General features: G+C 36.8%; 1 protein-coding gene and 1 long non-coding RNA gene across 4 annotated transcripts in view; both read right to left on the bottom strand.

Moving 5' to 3' along the window:
* Positions 1–3,992: 3,992 nt before the first annotated feature.
* Positions 3,993–15,086, bottom strand: tsku (tsukushi small leucine rich proteoglycan homolog (Xenopus laevis)). 2 transcript variants are annotated; one of them, XM_047820779.1, is made up of 3 exons: positions 14,797–15,083; positions 14,584–14,636; positions 3,993–5,175 (listed from the first exon to the last, which is right to left on the bottom strand). In XM_047820779.1, the coding sequence occupies exon 3, from the start codon at positions 5,167–5,169 to the stop codon at positions 4,123–4,125; it is 1,047 nt and encodes a 348-aa protein (XP_047676735.1). In that variant the 5' UTR covers positions 5,170–5,175; positions 14,584–14,636; positions 14,797–15,083; the 3' UTR covers positions 3,993–4,122. The 2 variants fall into 2 exon arrangements, with proteins under 2 accessions (XP_047676735.1, XP_027006598.1); XM_027150797.2 differs by lacking the exon at positions 14,584–14,636 and having other exon boundaries at positions 14,797–15,086.
* A 1,944-nt stretch (positions 15,087–17,030) lies between these two features.
* LOC113645190 overlaps positions 17,031–19,392 on the bottom strand; it is a 63,301-nt gene continuing 60,939 nt past the window's right edge. For both annotated transcript variants that reach the window (XR_007144378.1, XR_003441158.2), the window contains exons 6-7: positions 17,888–17,892; positions 17,031–17,611 (exon numbers count right to left, since the gene is read on the bottom strand). This is a non-coding gene — a long non-coding RNA (uncharacterized LOC113645190). The remainder of the gene's footprint in view (positions 17,612–17,887; positions 17,893–19,392) is intronic.

Below are 19,392 nucleotides of genomic sequence, written 5' to 3' on the forward strand. Positions count from 1 at the left end.
ACATGTCTCGCTCTTTTTTTTCCTGAGTTTAAAATTCTAAAATAGAAATATTTTTGCGGTTATAATTTATTATGTATAAATATGTGCTGTGATGTGGAGCAAGGTGGCTTAGTGGTTAGCACGTTCGCCTCACACCTCCAAGGTTGGGGGTTCGATTCCCACGTCCGCCTTGTGTGAGTGGAGTTTGCATGTTCTCCCCGTGCCTCTGGGTTTCCTCCGGGTACTCCGGTTTCCTCCCCCGGTCCAAAGACATGCATGGGAGGTTGACTGGCATCTCTGGAAAATTGTCCGTAGTGTGTGATTGACTGAGAGTGTGTGGGTTCCCTGTGATGGGTTGGCACTCCGTCCAGGGTGTATCCTGCTTCGATGCCCGATGACGCCTGAGATAGGCACAGGCTCCACGTGACCTGAGAAGTTCGGATAAGCGTGAAATTCAGTAATTTATTGTCATGTTTTGACTGTTAGAACTTACGCAACATTAAAGTTTATGGCTTAAAGTTTGTGCCGTGAAAAGGTTACTAAAGCTGAAAGTTCATGTTTAATAAGTGGGGTGTTTGCATAAGTAAAACAAAGTTCAACTAAAGCAAAGGATAGTGACAAAAGTAAACAAAAAAGAATGAACAATTCTAATTCAAAAGTGGCTCATTAAAATTTTGAACGTTCAATAAGGTTAAAAATAAAATAAAAAACGCAAAAAACTATTAAACATAAGTAAAATAAATTGGTAAGCCAAAGTTTGAATGAATAAATAAATAAATAAATAAATAAATAAATAAATAAATAAATAAATAAATAAATAAGTTAATAAATAAATGAGTGTGGCAGAGGTTAAGATGATGGTGTGTATTGTCTCACCTCTGTCCTCCTCTCAGGCTTTAACTCTCTCATGTCACGTTGTTGGAAGTCACTGTGACTCGGTACAATCTTATGTAACATTAATGATCAAGGATGACTGTGCACAGCATGCTTAAACACACACACACACACACACACACACACACACACACACACACACACACACACACACACACACACACACACAATCAAAACACATGCTGTAAACCTTTCAACCACATTATGTAAATGATTAGCCCAAAGCACTGTTTTTTTGCAGCATAACACTGTTTATTTGTCAGACTTTGCTTCTCCTATGTGTTTATTTTGCTTGTAGAAACAGCGACCGCAGCCTTTTGTCTGTTTTTTAAGGGGCTGAAGAGAGGACGTCCCTTTGCTATTTCAAGTCTGCTAGAATTACAAAGAGCTGGATGTTGGCGTTAATTCAACACAGCTAAGAAGAGACGTGAATGCCCTCAGTGTGAGAAACAGCCACAATGCAGAGCTGATCTCAGACTTTCAGACTGAAGTCATCTGTACCATGTGGGCAGCCATTTTAGCCTTCAGTTTTTTCTGTTTTTAGTCATTTGTTGATTATTTCACACTGGCACAGACGAGCGCGAGCGTCTCATGGCGCTTCATTCTGTCTGTGTTTACGAGTCATTCTCGTCTGAGTCCAGAAAAGACTGTTTCTAGTAGTTTAAATAAAAAAGCACAGTCGGTGCACTTATTACGACTAAATGTGAGTTTGAGGAGGAAGTTTGTGAAATATAATTTAATGTGAAATCATTAAAAATGTCTAAAAGTAAAGGGTTATACTTCTATGGGAAAATAATCAACATGGTGGTGGTGTGTTGTGCCCTTTTATAAAGCTAATGATTGTTAATTACAAATAAACTATAAAATTACTATAAATTGTTATAAAACCTTTACTCAGAGTCTCCAGTATCGGATTTATTTAATAACAAACAGATTCTGGTCACTCAGTAAAACAATGTTGTGTTTTCATTATTATTACTAATATTATTCATATGAAATAATACAGGGGCATGGTGGCTTAGTGGTTAGCATGTTCGCCTCACACCTTCAGGGTTGGGGGTTCGATTCCCGCCTCCGCCTCGTGTGTGTGGAGTTTGCATGTTCTCCCCGTGCCTCAGGGGTTTCCTCCGGGTACTCCGGTTTCCTCCCCCAGTCCAAAGACATGCATGGTAGGTTGATTGGTATCTCTGGAAAATTGTCTGTAGTGTGTGAGTGTTTGTGTGTGAGTGAATGAGAGTGTGTGTGTGCCCTGTGATGAGTTGGCACTCCGTCCAGGGTGTATCCTGCCTTGATGCCCGATGACGCCTGAGATAGGCACAGGCTCCCCGTGACCCGAGAAGTCCGGATAAGCGGTAGAAAATGAATGAATGAATGAATGAAATAATATGAATATAATTGCTTATATCTGTTATGGACTAAATAATAAAAAGACAATTGTATGTTTTATTCCTTACTTATTAAACTGCATTTGCTTTGACAGAAAAAAGTGAAGCTGTCATTTCAACACAACATTTAAACAGGAAAATCAAGTCAGGACAAAAAGATCCAGCTTAAAGATTACTAACGTGAGATGAGGGGGAAATGGGCGGGGCTTCCGGTGACTCACAGAGATTTCACCAGAGGTGTCTAGTCTTATATGGGGAAAAGTCTTATCCTTCTTTCTTTTGATATAGAATCCTATTTTTATATTCTTATTTTGGTAAGTTGAAGCTGCGGTAACAAACCCATTTCAAATTTCAAACCATTTCTGATTCTGAACTAAAACTATTACCGAAAATATGACCAAATTCTAGACATCGAGCTGATCATTCCAATAAATATCACTGTGATATATAAAGAAGTTCTAAAGATGTTTAAGAAAGTGACACAAAAAGGACATGTCCAAAAAAAAAAAAAAAAACACCTTTATTTATCCATTAAATGTACAGAGTTTGGTAGAAATCTACAATTCTATACAAAACCCACAATTACAAATGTTATTCAAATTCATGTCTGTTTGTATGATAAAGTGCAAAAGAATTAGACTTGAAATGCAAAATTGAATTAAACATTCGATTGAATGCCATGAGCATAAGATGATGTTGAAATGATTCTGATCTTTATTTCAGCTCTTCAGCCAAACGGTCAGTCGACTTTTACGAGCGGATTTGGTTCCGACTTCGGTCAATACTTTGCTTATAAAAGTCCAAAGCGTGTGCAAATGCTTTAAATATCCCATTGGTGCCAAGTGTGAACCATTTAGGTGCATTAAGGCACTGATATTTCATTCAGCTTTGGTTAGAATGTATAAAGTGGTTCTCAAAGTTGCCTCGTGTGGAATGTAAAAATCCATCGCCTTCATATTTATTTATTTATTTTCTTTTTAATGGTATAAATGACAAGCTGGTAAATGCTTAGAGGAAAGGATTTATATAAGTAATGTAACAAGAACACAAAGACCAGTTCTACTTAAAGTGCATACGAGCTCCTAATGGAGTCTTAATAGTGTGTGTATACGTATATATACACATATACATATACGTACATCTGTATAAAAATACACGTGTAAATCGTGTAAATTTACGAACCTCGGTCGGCTTCATGTGCAAAAAAACCTCAAGCGGACCTCGTTTAGCGACGTGGATACGGAGTGGAGAATTTGGAATTCGTCAGCGATTTTTAGAAATTTAGGTTGTTAGGAAAGTCGCTAACGTGCACCTCGACTGGTCAACTACTGAGGCACTACAATCCAATATAGAGATTACAACGAAGGAGCTTGAATCGTTTATTTCAGTTAAACAAAGCGATTTAGTAAAAAAAAAAAAAACTTCAAAGAAAGCTAATCATGAATTAAGTAAATAAATAACCCTAGCTGTTCGATCCATGTGGACAAAAGAAGGAAACGGTGTCCTGTACAAGCAGGAAGTGGTAGCGTATCATGCTAGCCGATGCTCTGAGGTGGACGAGCTGCATTATTGGAAGGTTTTGTTTAGTCGTCATTCCCTTTTAGTCGTTTGTGAGCTTTGCCTTTTATGGAGTCTTGTGGGTGTGGCTAAAACGTCAGTATCCGTGTTGTGTATGTAGTACTAAGAGAAGCAACATTATCGAAATATTTATAATCTGGAATGTACCTTTTTTTCTAATTTGGTTTTATTTAGGAAAATAATTTCAGATTGATAAATGAGGCCAAAATAAAAATATCAGTCTCAGAGAAATAAGGCACGAAAATAAAAATATAATTTTTACTGACTTTTCAAGCATTGTTTTTTGTTACAATATGATTCCTGGAACATCACAAGTCATAATCTCGTTTGCTTTCGCTTGTCCTATCTGCCTATGAAACTGTTCTTGCTTGTGTGTTTTCCAGCAATGCATATTTGGCCCCAGAGTCGCACTTTTAATACTCGGCATGTGGTTAAATATGGCCACAGGTAACGGAGTGGCCACCGATTTGGACAGATTGAGCTCCTGTAAAGCGCTCAGTCCTTCAAACACATCTGGATTCAAAGCCTTGAGCTGGACATTGTTTGAAAGGTCCAAGACTTGGAGATTCCTCAGGCCTCTGAAGCTGTTGGGATGGATCACTGACAGCTCGGGGAGGCCGCTGAGAGAGAGATAGAGGAGATCCGTCAGCTCCTCAAAGGCTCCTTCATCTATGCTTTGGATGAGATTTCCATCCAGACTCAAATACTGCAAGGGAATTCCTGCAAGTCTGGGCACTGTCCTGAGCTGATTGCCTGCCAGCAACAGGCTCTTGATGAATGGAGCATGGAGGTGAGGGTTACACGAAACCATGCTGAGAAGGTTATAAGAAAGATCTACGCTGATAGGGGTTTCCTGGCCTCGTGTCTTGAACACATTTAGGTCAAATTCACGGAACTCGTTGTCGCTGAGATCCACCTCGGCCAAAGGAAGCCCAGAGAAACATCCATCGCTGAGATTCTCTAGAACATTCTGGCTGAGATCCAGAGTCTCCAGGTAGCGCAGTTTGTTAAAGGCCTTGGAGCTCACTCTTGATATCAAGTTCTTGCTGAGATCCAAGCTGACCAGAGTCGTGTATCCGGGTCCTGACAGCATAGAGTCTGTGATGTAGCTAATGGAGTTGTGGGACAGGTCCAAGTGGGACGTGTCTAGAGGAATGGGGATGGGAGTGGCATCCGGTCCGAGCCCACTGCAGTCCACTTTGGTAAGGCTGAAGCTGTCAAACAGGCCGTAGCTCTCCACCTCGCAGCGGCATTTCGGGTGGCAGTTCCTTACTCCTCCTGCTGTGACCAGGGCAAGCAGAGATGACAGGCTGAGGCACATTAAGGCCATCATGATGCTCTGTGAAGAAAGAACATCTAACTGATGATAATCATCACAACATAATACTAAATGTCTCTAAATGTTCTTTTCTAGTATCTTTGTAGCCATGGGTGTTACTGTATATGACTAAAAAATAGACAACAGTAGCAACACATTTAATTGCAAATTACATGAATCATATTCAGAAAATTAAAACATTATTATAAAATCGGATTTTAACATCCAATCACTTTGTTTTGAAGAGAAATTATGAAGTCAGTGTTATAACAGTACTCAAAAATACATCTGTATGTAATTTATTTAAATATACATATTATATTGTCATCAAACAGTTCTACTTCATTTTATTCTTAAAACTACATACATTTTAATTAAAATTAAAAATAATATGTTGATTTTTTTGTCTTTGACCTGTTTCATGAAATGTGTATTGAAAGTAAATAAAGATAAATAATAATAACTTAAGAAAAATGTATTTTAAATGTCTAAACATTATCTTGAAAGTAATTTATAAAATTGAAACAAAAAAAACTGTTGTTGGACAAATATAGAAACACTTACTCTATTAGCAAGCATAAGACCATTCATTCATTCATTCATTCATTCATTCATTCCTTTTCTATCGCTTATCCGAACTTCTCGGGTCACGGGGAGCCTGTGCCTATCTCAGGCGTCATCGGGCATCAAGGCAGGATACACCCTGGACGGAGTGCCAACCCATCACAGGACACACACACTCTCATTCACTCACACACTACGGACAATTTTCCAGAGATGCCAATCAACCTACCATGCATGTCTTTGGACCGGGGGAGGAAACCGGAGTACCCGGAGGAAACCCCCGAGGCACGGGGAGAACATGCAAACTCCACACACACAAGGCGGAGGCGGAAATCGAACCTCCAACCCTGGAAGTGTGAGGCAAACGTGCTAACCACTAAGCCACCGTGCCCCTCTAGCGTAAGACCAATAAAATCTAAATGTGCCTTCTTCCTGAGGATATAATTTATTATATTACATTATATTATATTATAATGTCACACTAAATCCCGATTTGTGGAAATTTAAAATGAATGCAGTTTTGCCTGTAATTGAAAAAAAATATTTTAATTATAATTTATCGTTATTAATACATTCTATCCGATTCAATCCAGACGTTAATATTTCTATACCAACAGGGATGGTTTGTAATTGTTGTTGTGGTAAATTCTCATTTATTGAAAGTTAGGAAGGAATCTTATAAGCTCAGTAAAAATTTCCCGATTTCTGCTATGTACGAAGAATAAAAGATTTTAGAACATACTGTTATTTAACCCGCTTGGCGATTTTCCATTATATAATACGTTTTATATTTACCGTCATAAACAAATAAAACTACATCCAGAATGACATAAATTACGACACAGTCCTTCAAAGTGAGCTCTGATCTTATCAGAGAATAATTAAATTGTCACTGTAGGGAATGTAACATGCCAGAACAGACGAAACAACTAATAAAAGTAAAAGCCAAGACTCATAAATCATAAACATTTCCCTCTTCATTACACTCTCGTTTTAAAGCGCTGTGAATGACAGACTTAACGGCAATCACAACTTCAAATGAAAATAAAATCCGTTTGGAAACGTATTGTTGAATCTGTTTGGTCAGAAGGGTTTCGTTCATTTTCTGTAACAGCAGCTTAGGCATTATATAGTAACAGCTTACGCAAGGACTTGAACTGTAAAGTAAATAATTTTCTAACATTTATTAAAGGAGTCTTCAGTAAATTAAGAAAAAAACTGTGACTAAGTTTTCTGACATAAGAAAAAGTACATTCAAATATCCCTCCTACTCACCTATACGCCTTTATACCTGTCGAAATTCTCAGTGTTTACATGAATACAGTATTGTTCAAAATAATAGCAGTACAATTTGACTAACCAGAATAATCCAAGTAGGTGCAGTAGATTCTCAGAAAACAACCGAGACTCAGCATTCATGATATGCACGCTCGTAAGGCTGTGCGATCGGGCAATTAGTTGAAAGGGGTGTGTTCAAAAAAATAGCAGTGTGGCATTCAATCACTGAGGTCATCAATTTTGTGAAAAAAACAGGTGTGAATGAGGTGGCCTCTATTTACAGATGAAGCCAGCACTTGTTGAACATGCATTTGAAAGCCTGAGGAAAATGGGTCGTTCAAGACATTGTTCAGAAGAACAGCGTACTTTGATTAACAAGTTGATTGGAGAGGGGAAAACCTACAAAGAGGTAGGCTGTTCAGCTAAAATGATCTCCAATGCCATAAAATGGAGAGCAAAACCAGAGAGACGTAGAAGAAAACGGAAGACGACCATCAAAATGGATTGAAGAATAACCAGAATGGCAAAGGCTCAGCCAATGATCAGCTCCAGGATGGCAGAGATTCAAAGCTCATTGAAATTGAGTGTACTAATCTAAATGAAAGAGTTTAAGCTGTATCTCAGCCGAACATTCCAAACTGTCTGCACTTGTTCTTAATCTTTGTTTTAGTCTTGTTTTATTGTTGGAGATGTGTGTTGTGATTATTGTTCTATGTACTTCATTTGTTTTGATGTTGTCTACTGTGTGCTGCTACCTTGGCCAGGGCTCACTTGTAAATGAGATATTTATCTCAATGTGATTTTAACCCTGGTTAAATAAAGGTATAATAATAAAGGATGATTTAAAGACAGTCTGGAGTTACAGTACCTGTAAGTACTGTGACAGTTCGAAGACGTCTGTGTGAAGCTAATCTATTTTCAAGAATCCATGCCACACAGATGTGAAGCGGTTTTAAAAAACTGTGGACATACAACTAAAATATTAGTTCAGTGATTCAACTATGAAAATAGTTGTGAGTTTGTACAGCCAACGGCAGACGACGCTGCTATTTTTTTGAACACACCGCTTTCGACTAATTGCCCAATTACACAGCCGTACGAGCGTGCATATCATAAATGCTGGGTCTTGTTTGTTTTCTGAGAATCTACTGCACCTACTGGTAACTTGTTTGCCACGTAGCAATAAAAAATATACTAAAAACCTGGATTATTCTGGTTTGTCACATTGTACTGCTATTATTTTGAACAATACTGTATTTATGTGATAAATACTGTACAGGAAACCATCTCCTGCTTGCTCAGAGATTCTACAGCATGAAAGCAATGCACACTGGACCATCTTACAAATCTGTATGTATGTAGTATGTCTGGACTGTATTCAGACGGCGCACACGTACGCGACTGTGAGCACTAGCTATTAAATTAAATGCAGTAGGTACTGGTTCAAATGTGGTATGAAATAAATCGAGTGCAGAAGCTACTGAATTGAATGCTGAATGTACTGAATCAAATGTGGCAGGTACTGGAATTGAATGTAACAAATGCTGGGTTGAATGTGTCAGGTAGGTATTGGATCGAATCCGGGAGGTACCGAATCGAGTACAGCAAATAGTGGACGGGATGTGGCAGGTACTGAATTGTATGGGGTAGTAATTGGATAAAGTGTGGTAGGTACTGAATGAAATGTAGTAATGATAGGTAGTGAAGTGAATGCAGCAGGAGGTGAATCAAATGCGATAGGTAGCGAATCAAATGCAGTAGATAGTGAATTAAAAGGTAGTGAATTAAATGCATTAGGTACTAAATGGAATGCAGTAGGTACTGTCACAGTGTGTGATTTCATACTTGTAGAAAGCTTTCAGAATGGAAGAGTTTACATTTTCTGGTTGTTAGGCATCATAAGCTGCATTTTTTTGTAAAACAAACAAACAAACGAATAAATAAATAAATAAATAAATAAATAGAAATAACAATAATAATAAAAATAATAATAATAAAAAGAACAAAAGGATACGTGTTTATAGATACTATTAAAAATGGTCCTGTAGATATCCAATGGCATAAAATTAAAGTGACTGTTAAAAAGAATAACACGTCGTTCATCATCGATAAGTAGGAAAACTACGCTTGGTAAAACTGCTCTGGTTTGAGAGGAACAAAACAGTGTGACACTGGTGTTGATCATTTGCCTGTAACACAACGATCCAACACGTTTTACTCCCTCACAAGCAAGCTGTAACATCCTGTGAGATCCTGCATCACTTAGCAGAAACTTTTCGTACATAGTACTACTAATTGTAAAATATTTACCAGTGTTGAATTCCTCCGAGCTACTTAAATATTCCTCTCAGGTTCTGCGATCTTCTTAACCAGTGACAGAATACGAACTATTGGACAAAACGAAGTATGAAATACAAACTACTGATGCACATGTTTCACTTATCTAATGTTAAACGAGTGTAAGGATAACATCAGCTAATAAATATTATTTATTGATGATGGCACTGAAAATGTTTTTTTTTTCTTTCATTAAACAGGACGGGTTTTATTAGTTACGCAACTTGGCGTAGAAGTAGAGGTGTGTGATCTTTGGCACTTTTGATTGATGTCACTGTGGTTTCTTAACAAGCAAGACAAGATTATTCTGTACTTAGTTTTACGCTCCAAATGACTGCATGCATTACTGGGAAAAAAACAACAACAAAGAAACAAAACACACAAAAACCCTCAGTAAATATGACAAGCTCAAGATAGGCATTGTTTTGTGTTATGAGGGTTATATCTGAAGAACATGGAGCAGAACTGAGGAATGTTCAATGATGTGCTGGGAGTGTAGATGTTTTAGAGTAAATGTATGCCATCGTGCCACACCCTAAAGGTCTGACGGGAGGGAGAACAGGACGGAGATGAACTCCTGAAGAATGAAGCGAAAAAAACAAAAAGGTTTAATTCACACAACATGATACTTTGTGTTTATACATATTATATTTATGTGATAAATACTGTACAGGAAACCATCTCCTGCTTGCTCAGAGATTCTACAGCATGAAAGCAATGCACACTGGACCATCTTACAAATCTGTATGTATGTAGTATGTCTGGACTGTATTCAGACGGCGCACACGTACGCAACTGCGAGCACTAGCTATTAAATTAAATGCAGTAGGTACTGGTTCAAATGTGGTATGAAATAAATCGAGTGCAGAAGCTACTGAATTGAATGCTGAATGTACTGAATCAAATGTGGCAGGTACTGGAATTGAATGTAACACATGCTGGGTCGAATGTGTCAGGTAGGTATTGGATCGAATCCGGGAGGTACCGAATCGAGTACGGCAAATAGTGGACGGGATGTGGCAGGTACTGAATTGTATGGGGTAGTAATTGGATAAAGTGTGGTAGGTACTGAATGAAATGTAGTAATGATAGGTAGTGAAGTGAATGCAGCAGGAGGTGAATCAAATGCGATAGGTAGCGAATCAAATGCAGTAGATAGTGAATCAAATGTGGTAGGTAGTGATGCATTACTGGGAAAAAACAACAAAGAAACAAAACACACAAAAACCCTCAGTAAATATGACAAGCTCAAGATAGGCATTGTTTTGTGTTATGAGGGTTATATCTGAAGAACATGGAGCAGAACTGAGGAATGTTCAATGACGTGCTGGGAGTGTAGATGTTTTAGAGTAAATGTATGCCATCGTGCCACACCCTAAAGGTCTGACGGAGGGAGATGAACTCCTGAAGAATGAAGCGAAAAACAAAAAGGTTTAATTCACACAACATGATACTTTGAGTAAAAAGACATGGTAGTTGAGGTGAAGATGAAAGTTGCATTGCATTGGAGTGTGTGTGTGTGTGTGGTGTGTGTGTGTGTATCTAAATATGATAAATTAATTTAAAAATGTGATTTTTTTTGTAAATAAAGCGTTTAATTATTGACATGGTCGAGTTTCATGTTGAAAGAAAGAAAGTCTTCAATTTCAGTTGTTTGTAAATGTAAAAAGGAGAAGAAGAAGGAGAAGAAGGAGGAGAAGGAAAAGAAGGAGGAGAAGAAGAAGAAGCAGCCTTTAATTTTGTCATATATTTTGACTCTATTTTTGACACAGGACACATTCTAGGCTCTGTGTTTTCTCATCTTATTATTGTAATTAATCATTTCATTACTTAATATTATAACTATAACACTAATATATATATATATATAAGTAACTATTTTTCTCATTTGGAAAAAGTCCATAAAGCAATAATCTGTAGTACAGAGATAAAATAAAACTTATATATTTTTTGTATTTTCTTCTAAATGAAGTGAAATAATAATGACTTAAACCCAGTCTGGATTTTCCTCTTGTTTAGTTCATGATTTTGCACTAAATTTGCTCGATTAATGAATAAACTTAACTAACCTCTCATTTTCAATCCATCAGTCAAAGCTGAAAATCCCTTATGACGAATAAAGCGGGGTTTTTGAAGGTCTGAAGCTGATTATCTTATTAAAACCTGATAGGGAATGAAAAACTGTCCAGGACATAATCAGGCTAAAGTTTGTCCACCCTGTGAAGACACTCTCACCTCAGTTCACCTAATTTGCTCCATAATGCTTGCCAACACGAAACCTATTATATAATCGGTTAGTAAATAATTGTTTGACTAATTACCTAAAGAGAGCCGACACTATTTAATCTAACACTTGGCCTCGAGCAAAACTCTGCAAATGGGTTGTTTATCCAGTCTGGTGCCATAAAGTTCTTGAGTAGAGTAAATATCAATTACTAGGTAAGAACAGAACGTTTGGTACTTAAAATCAATCAATCAATCAATAAATAGTCCCTGCTAGGATGCTAGACATTTTACACAATATCACACACTATTTAAGCTTCACACACATCACATGACTTGGGTCTAGTCTGGAATGTGCTACAAGTGGAATAAAAGTCTTAAAATGACACCTAAAAATCTAGGATTTTTTTCCTGTAACTGTAACATGTAACACAATTTATTCCATATATATATATATATATATATATATATATATATAAACTATTTTACACGCTAAATCTCTGACAGAAGCTTCGTTCTGCTCTCAAGCATTTCTGTGAATGTACGTAGCTCCAGCTTTTCGACACCCTTTACTGCTCCCACATCTGCACTCCAGGTATTTTATCCACGTCACACTTTTCACCGCTGGCCTCGTTCACACCACAGCGAGCGGATGTCTAAGTGCTCCCTCCAAGCAGAAGTGCTTTACCTTAAGCCTCGCTGCACGTTCCCATCCTCAAGAGATTAAGAGCCTTAACTGAAAAAAACCCCTATAAATCCTTCTAATAAGCTTCTTTTCTAAACAAATACGATTTTCAAGACGCCGAACCACAGCCTTTGTTGAGCTTCTTAGATCTGGTGTCTGAGATCGAGCAGAACAGGAGAAACCGGATCAGACGCTCGTGTGCTGCAAACATCTGGTTATTTCATAGGGATCATGACCTCTCCAGGTGTTCTCTCTCTCGCTCTCTCTTTCTCTCTCTCTCAACAAGACTCATCCTTAAACTGGACCTTGAGTGTATTTGAAGGATAATTGCTGTCATCAGACTTGTTACACGGCGTGATCATGTGTATTTTCCTCTTAGAAATACAAGGCAGGATATTATCTTTGGCCTTCTTCTGAACCTTCCCTTTCTTTCCTATGGGGCTTTGGTGAAGTTTTTGGCTTTTTCTCTGCAACGAATGATAAATACACTGTATCTGTGTACAACACAAAAGTCATCCTTTTAAAGACAATACAATTTGTCTGGAAGTTTGTTTTTCCTGCAAGAAAAATCCAAATCAGAATGAAAACTCTCATGAATGTTTCAGCAAACACAAACATGTTGTTTCACTGCATGTGTAGGGGAAAAAAAAAACATCTTGGTGACCATCATTACTATTAGAAATCACAACACTACTTCTCATTTGCATTAAGTCGCATATTGAGACAGAAAACTGTTAAAAATGAAACGGGAAGCAGCCCAGAAAACCTCAACGAGTCAGATTTTGCTGAAGCAGTAATATAATGTAGAATGGTCAGTGTCATGGCTGTAGCATGTAAGCTGTAAATCTCCAATGAAAAGAGACAAATGAGCGCAAGAGCCAAAATTCGTGGGATCTGATCCAATCTGTTCGAGACGTCGGCTTGTTCAGCGTACGGTCTATGGGTTAGGAGCCATGGTCTTGTATGACAGGAAATAACTCACTGGGAATGTTGCCAAGATGACATACTTTACTCTGACTGCGAGTCTGCTCAAATTTTTTCAACCCACCTACATTTACATCACCAGTTCTTACTGATTTCCATCTGCTTGGTCGTCTCACATAGAGTTTTAGTCACGAGTTAATTTCATCAGACCTGCTAGCTAACTTTGCATTGACCTGTGAGGAGGTACATGATTCACAATGCCTCACATGCATAACTACTAGAGACTACCATGGCAGCTGTTCTTATCTGTTTCATAAGCAGAAAGCTAATCCAGCAAAGTTAAGAATCTGTTTATGATCAGTTTAGCAGAGTTTAGAACTCTCCAGTTACACCAAAGTTGCCAAAAAAAAAAAAAACACCACCTCAAATGCAACACGAGTGCAACATCGGACCTGAACGGTTACTTCTGTAAACTCTAAAATATTCAGCACAATTACACGTAAAATAGACTTTTACAGATTTGTACAGTTGAATTTAAATATAAAATGCATCCTAAAAAAAAAGATGTGGGGGGGGATTAGTGCAACCGGAGATTCTATAAAATCCGCCCTAAAAACACAAATGAGGTCAGAAGCAGTTACACAGACGAGCGGACAAGTTATTAAAGAAAGTCAGAGGTCAACATCTGGACTGAGCTTCTGAAAATCTGTCTATTTAAAAATACCTAAATATGTCATTAAGAAAATAAATACATTTTTAAAATAAAAGATTTTTTTTAAACACTTAAAAATACAGGCAACTTACTTTAGGCGTTAACCTTAAAAAAAGGACATTTATTAATGCGAATAAGGCGGCACTACATAAATGTAAAACTTGATAAAAACAAACAAACAAACACACAAAAAAAACTCCCAGATTTTTAAATGTCTAATTATGAAGATGTAATAATAATGATAATGATAATAAGTTTTACCAAAAAGACAGGAAGCTAGAAAACAAACAAACAAAAAAAAAGACACGTCTCTGTACTGAAGATCTTTTCGCAAGTTACACTTCCAGCACTGACACTGGAGACTCCTTCCTTCAATGTGTTTATAATAACCTACCAGTGTTAAAATAAATTAATACATTCAACAATTACGCATCTTTGTTAAAGGTCAATGCGTCAGACATATTTAGTATATTCAGTGCATTCATATATAATATATATATATATAGATAGATAGATAGAGAGAGAGAGAGAGAGAGAGAGTATAGATGCACTGAATTACATATTAACTATATTATATATATATATATATATATATATATATATATATATATATATATATTTGTTGTAACGTTAATAATAACAATAATAACGCTTTCTGACCAATCAGATAACAGAATTCAGCAGGTATAACAGTATATAATGTTACTCTTAATTTGAAGAGGTAGCTGATGGAAGTGTGTGATATGGAAAGTCCTGGTGCTGGAAAATATATAAAAACAAACCACATGCAACACTTTAAAAGCCGAATGACAACAAAAATACATTTAACGCCGTCATTACAAAACCACAGGTCCATTCAGTAGCGCATTAGAGTAAGTTTTCATGTGTTAAAGAAGTGACCCAGACTTCAGACACTCACCACACGCTGGGACTCAACATTTACTTTCTGCAAAGAAAAATCCAGGACTGGAGTCGACTCATCTGAACTAACTCTCTCTCTCTCGTCCTGTCCTTTACATGTCTCTTATCGACACCATGTTAAAGCTGTTCACACTCCGAGTTAGCACGTCGTCTTTCTTTCAAGTTTGCGCAGAGGAAGACAAGAAACGAGTGTAAAGAAGAGGAGAAAACTCCGTCTGAGTTTGAGGAGAGGACATGATTCCACAGCGTGAGCCTCACCCAGCCTCCATAACCAATCAGAAGCGAGTCATGCCCTAAACGACTCTTTTAAAACTGACTACAAGGAATCGAATCTGTGCGAGTCACTTTGCCATGTCATGTAGAAATATATATATATATATATATATATTTTTTTTTTCTACAATTGAATTGATTGATTGAATGCCTTTATTGTCATTGTATTTTCCTGCATACAACGAAATTATTGAGCACTTCTCCAGTTTGGTGTAAGAAAAACAAACATATAACCACAGACAATAAAAACAAACATATAACCACAAACAAAAACTATACACTTTTACATATAAGTACACCAAATGATATTCACATTAAGCAGTCTGAATAAAGTGACCATTAATTAAAGTGACCATAGTTAGTAATAAAGTGACTATTTAGTAAAGTGACCATATAAAATATTGCACGTTGGCCTTTCCATTGATATGCAGATTATGTTTATACAAAGGTGTAATTTAAATTAAATGGATACTTGTATAGATTTAGTGCAAATATAGTTTAAATATATAAATGAGTGTGCAAACAGCGGTATAACAGGTTGATTATATCATATGGAGATAAACCGTATAAAATAAACCAGAACTAGATAATAATGTGCATCTACAAGGTACAAGGTTGTAGGATGTATTATTTGCATAACTGCTTCGGGTGTGTGTTCACGGTGTGTTTGTGTATGTTCACTCTGATGTGTGTGCACTTTGGATGGGTTAAACGCAGAGAACAAATTCTGAGTATGGGTCACCGTACTTAGCCGTATGTCATGTCACTGTCACTGTAAAGCGATATCTACATTTAAACTGGAAGAGTGTGTCTAAGTCCTGATCCCTTTTTATAAAGAGTTATTTTTATTTATTTAATAATGAGTTAACATTTATATCCTGAATGTATATATTTCTATAAAACTGCTTTCTGACAATGTCCATTGTTGATCTACAAATAAAACTGAATTGCCCTCTGGCCTTCAGAACCCACCTTCAATCTACCTACATACATTTTTCCTTGAAGACATGTTAATTTGTTAGAGCACATCCCTAAACAAATCACATAACAAAACTCAAGCAGCTATCGAACCAACCAAAGTCCTGGAAAAATACTGAGCAGGGTTTGTTAAAAAAAAAAAAAAAATCTCAAAACCATCAGAGCACCAATAAACCCATTATTAAAGAATGGAAAATGAGTCTGTCTGGAAGAAGTCGTCCAGCACCAGACAGTGATTGTGTGAAAAAGGGATTCATGAGAGAATCAATCATCGGGTCGAGAGTAACTCTCAGCATGATGCTACCACCACCGTGCTTCACAGTGGGAATTGTTTTCTCACTATTAGGTTAGTGCTTTGTGGCAAAGATAAATAATTTCATTGTGATCTCCTCAGTCCAGAGAATCCTTTTCCAAATGAAATATTTCAAAAAAAAATAAAAATAAATAAATAACAAAAAGGAACACTTTTATTCCTGTAATATTATCAAGACGATCCATTGAGATGTTTATTTATACGGTTCTGTCATAAATTCATATTTATTTGAGTTCATACAGCTTTTAAAAATGTAATACATATGATGTTCAGAGTGTAAATGCTAAAAAATGTACCAGTTTAAAAATTATGTTTGTTTAAAAATGTAGGACTCTTTATATAAGGTTGTATTAATAATAGAGAATGTGACGGGTCACATAACTAAAGTTTAGTCCAGAGACCATTAACTTTTTATTTTGTGTTTCTTTTTTATTTTCATCTGGTTGTAAATGAACCGGATCCAAACACTCAAGATTCATTATTTACTTGGTTGTCCGACAGTGGCTGGAAATGTGACTCCATTTGACCCCAAAACAACACAAACACACCAGGAACAAGCTTTGAGCTACAGGACTCACAAATGAACCGATTCAGGAGGGGAAAAAAAATCTTTTGAAAGAATTTCATAAATTGTGTGAATAAATGGATGTAGGAGACATTAACAAGAAGAGTTAATGATGATTTTATGTTATTTACAATGTCAAATACGAGTTTAACACAACACAAAAAAACCTGCATCGATTTATGCTATTTTTGCGCAAAAATTGTAAATTACAGTATGGAAATGCAGGTTACAGCTCCACCTTGTGGTCAAAACACCTTAAAGCGCGTCATTCTCATAAAACAAGGTGTGTTGCTTTATTCTGCCCTCTAGTGGCATAACTGAGACTTGCTCCTTTGTCTTTCTCTCCCATTATTTCAATTCAATTCCAGTCCACATGACGATTTAAATCTTGAATATTATTGGGCAGATTCTGAAACCAGGACTGTATTCCACATCTATATACAGTTATATATACAGTTATATACAGTATACATGCAGCAGAATGAAACACCTTATTGAATATAAATAACTAAATAAAGGGGGAAAAAAGAAATCAATAAGAAACAGGATATTTGTTCATAATGTCCAAAAAGTTTATGTTCAAAATGTGTAGTCATGTAGTAAAAGTCTTTATGAAATCCTAATTGATCTGAATGTTGAGGACTCTGGAAGCTCCTCTTGAGACTCTCGGTGTTAGACATCAAACTAAAAAATTCAATTTCAAACAAAACACAAACAAACAAATAAACAAATAAGTTTTGTGCAGTGGCTTGAGTTGTACCTCACAGCTCCAGGATCAAACCTGAGCTCAGGTGTCTGTATGGGTGGAGTTTCTTTGTGCTCTTGTGTGTGTGTGTGTGTGTGTGTGTGTGTGTGTGTGTGTGTGTGTGTGTGTGTGTGTGTGTGTGTGTGTGTGTGTGTGTGTGTGTGTGTGTGGTGTCCTGAGATGAACTGGTGTCCCATAGAGTGTGTATTCCTCACCTCATCTGTAAAGAACAAGCAAACAAACAAACAAACGGGATTTAAAAGTTCAGGCCTTTTCACATTTTTTATCAGCGGAGTCAATATGTCTATCTATCTATCTTAATTATTGTAAGAAGTCAGTATGAAAATAATAATTACATCAATTTGTCTTGAATTAAATGTTTTTTTTAAAGATAAAGGAGAAAAATAACTGAGCTGATTATAACATACAAATATTCAGCTTATGAGTCTCTGAGCTCCGGGACACTCGATAAAAGATATAGCATAGCTGTCTTCAAATAAAGTGCCAGCAATACGTTTAAATTGTTTATAAATATCTCATAATATATAAGATTAAATTAAAGTCCTAAGACGCTATGAGGTGTTTTAGCCACTAGACGGCGCCTGAACATTTCTGTACCAGATGTTTGACCCTCAGCTGAAAGACGAGCAGAAACGGAAGAGGAAATCTACTATATATGTCTTCGTGGTTAATTTGTGAATAATACATTTGTATTAATACACCTCTGATCTCCAACATGAGTTCTTTATATGTTTATCCGTTTCAATAAGTGTGAATCATTCCTTCAGTGCGAATATATAAATTCACCCTGGGAGAATATCTGGACAGTTGAGTTCTGTACAGCGGAGATCTTTACTTTTTCTGTTAGACATCAAAATAGTTCATTCAACTTTCTTTCTTTCTTTCTTTCTTTCTTTCTTTCTTTCTTTCTTTCTTTCTTTCTTTCTTTCTTTCTTTCTTTCTTTCTTTCTTTCTTTCTTTCTTTCTATTTATGTATAATTTGCCTGTCTATATATCTGTCTGTCTGTCTTTCTGTATGTCTATTTAAAAGCTCAGACTGTCTGTCTATCCACGTCTGTCTAAAAGCTCTGTCTGTCTGTCTGTCTGTCTGTCTGTCTGTCTGTCTGTCTATTTAAAAGCTCAGACTGTCTGTCTGTCTATCTGTGTCTGTCTAAAAGCTCTTTCTTTCTGTCTGTCTAAAAGCTCTGTCTGTCTGTCTGTCTGTCTGTCTGTCTGTCTGTCTGTCTATTTAAAAGCTCAGACTGTCTGTCTATCTGTGTCTGTCTAAAAGCTCTTTCTTTCTGTCTGTCTAAAAGCTCTGTCTGTCTGTCTGTCTGTCTGTCTGTCTGTCTGTCTGTCTGTCTGTCTATTTAAAAGCTCAGACTGTCTGTCTATCTGTGTCTGTCTAAAAGCTCTTTCTTTCTGACTGTCTAAAAGCTCTGTCTGTCTGTCTAAAAGCTCTGTCTGTCTGTCCTGTCTGTCTGTCTGTCTGTCTGTCTGTCTGTCTGTCTGTCTGTCTGTCTGTCTGTCTGTCTAACAGCTCTGTCTGATCCCTTCAGCTTTAAAGGTGTGATGTTTCTCATTTGTCTTGTTGTAAAATTGCGGTGTGAGAAGTGTGTGAAAAATACTAGAAAGAAAAAAAACACAAAGTCTTTGGAAATTTTTGTTGTAACTGCAAGCGAACTGGGGAAAAGAGGATTTGTAAAAAAAATGTGTTAAT

Source organism: Tachysurus fulvidraco, chromosome 11 (genome assembly GCF_022655615.1).
Source record: "Tachysurus fulvidraco isolate hzauxx_2018 chromosome 11, HZAU_PFXX_2.0, whole genome shotgun sequence".
In the NCBI taxonomy this organism is placed as follows: domain Eukaryota; kingdom Metazoa; phylum Chordata; class Actinopteri; order Siluriformes; family Bagridae; genus Tachysurus; species Tachysurus fulvidraco.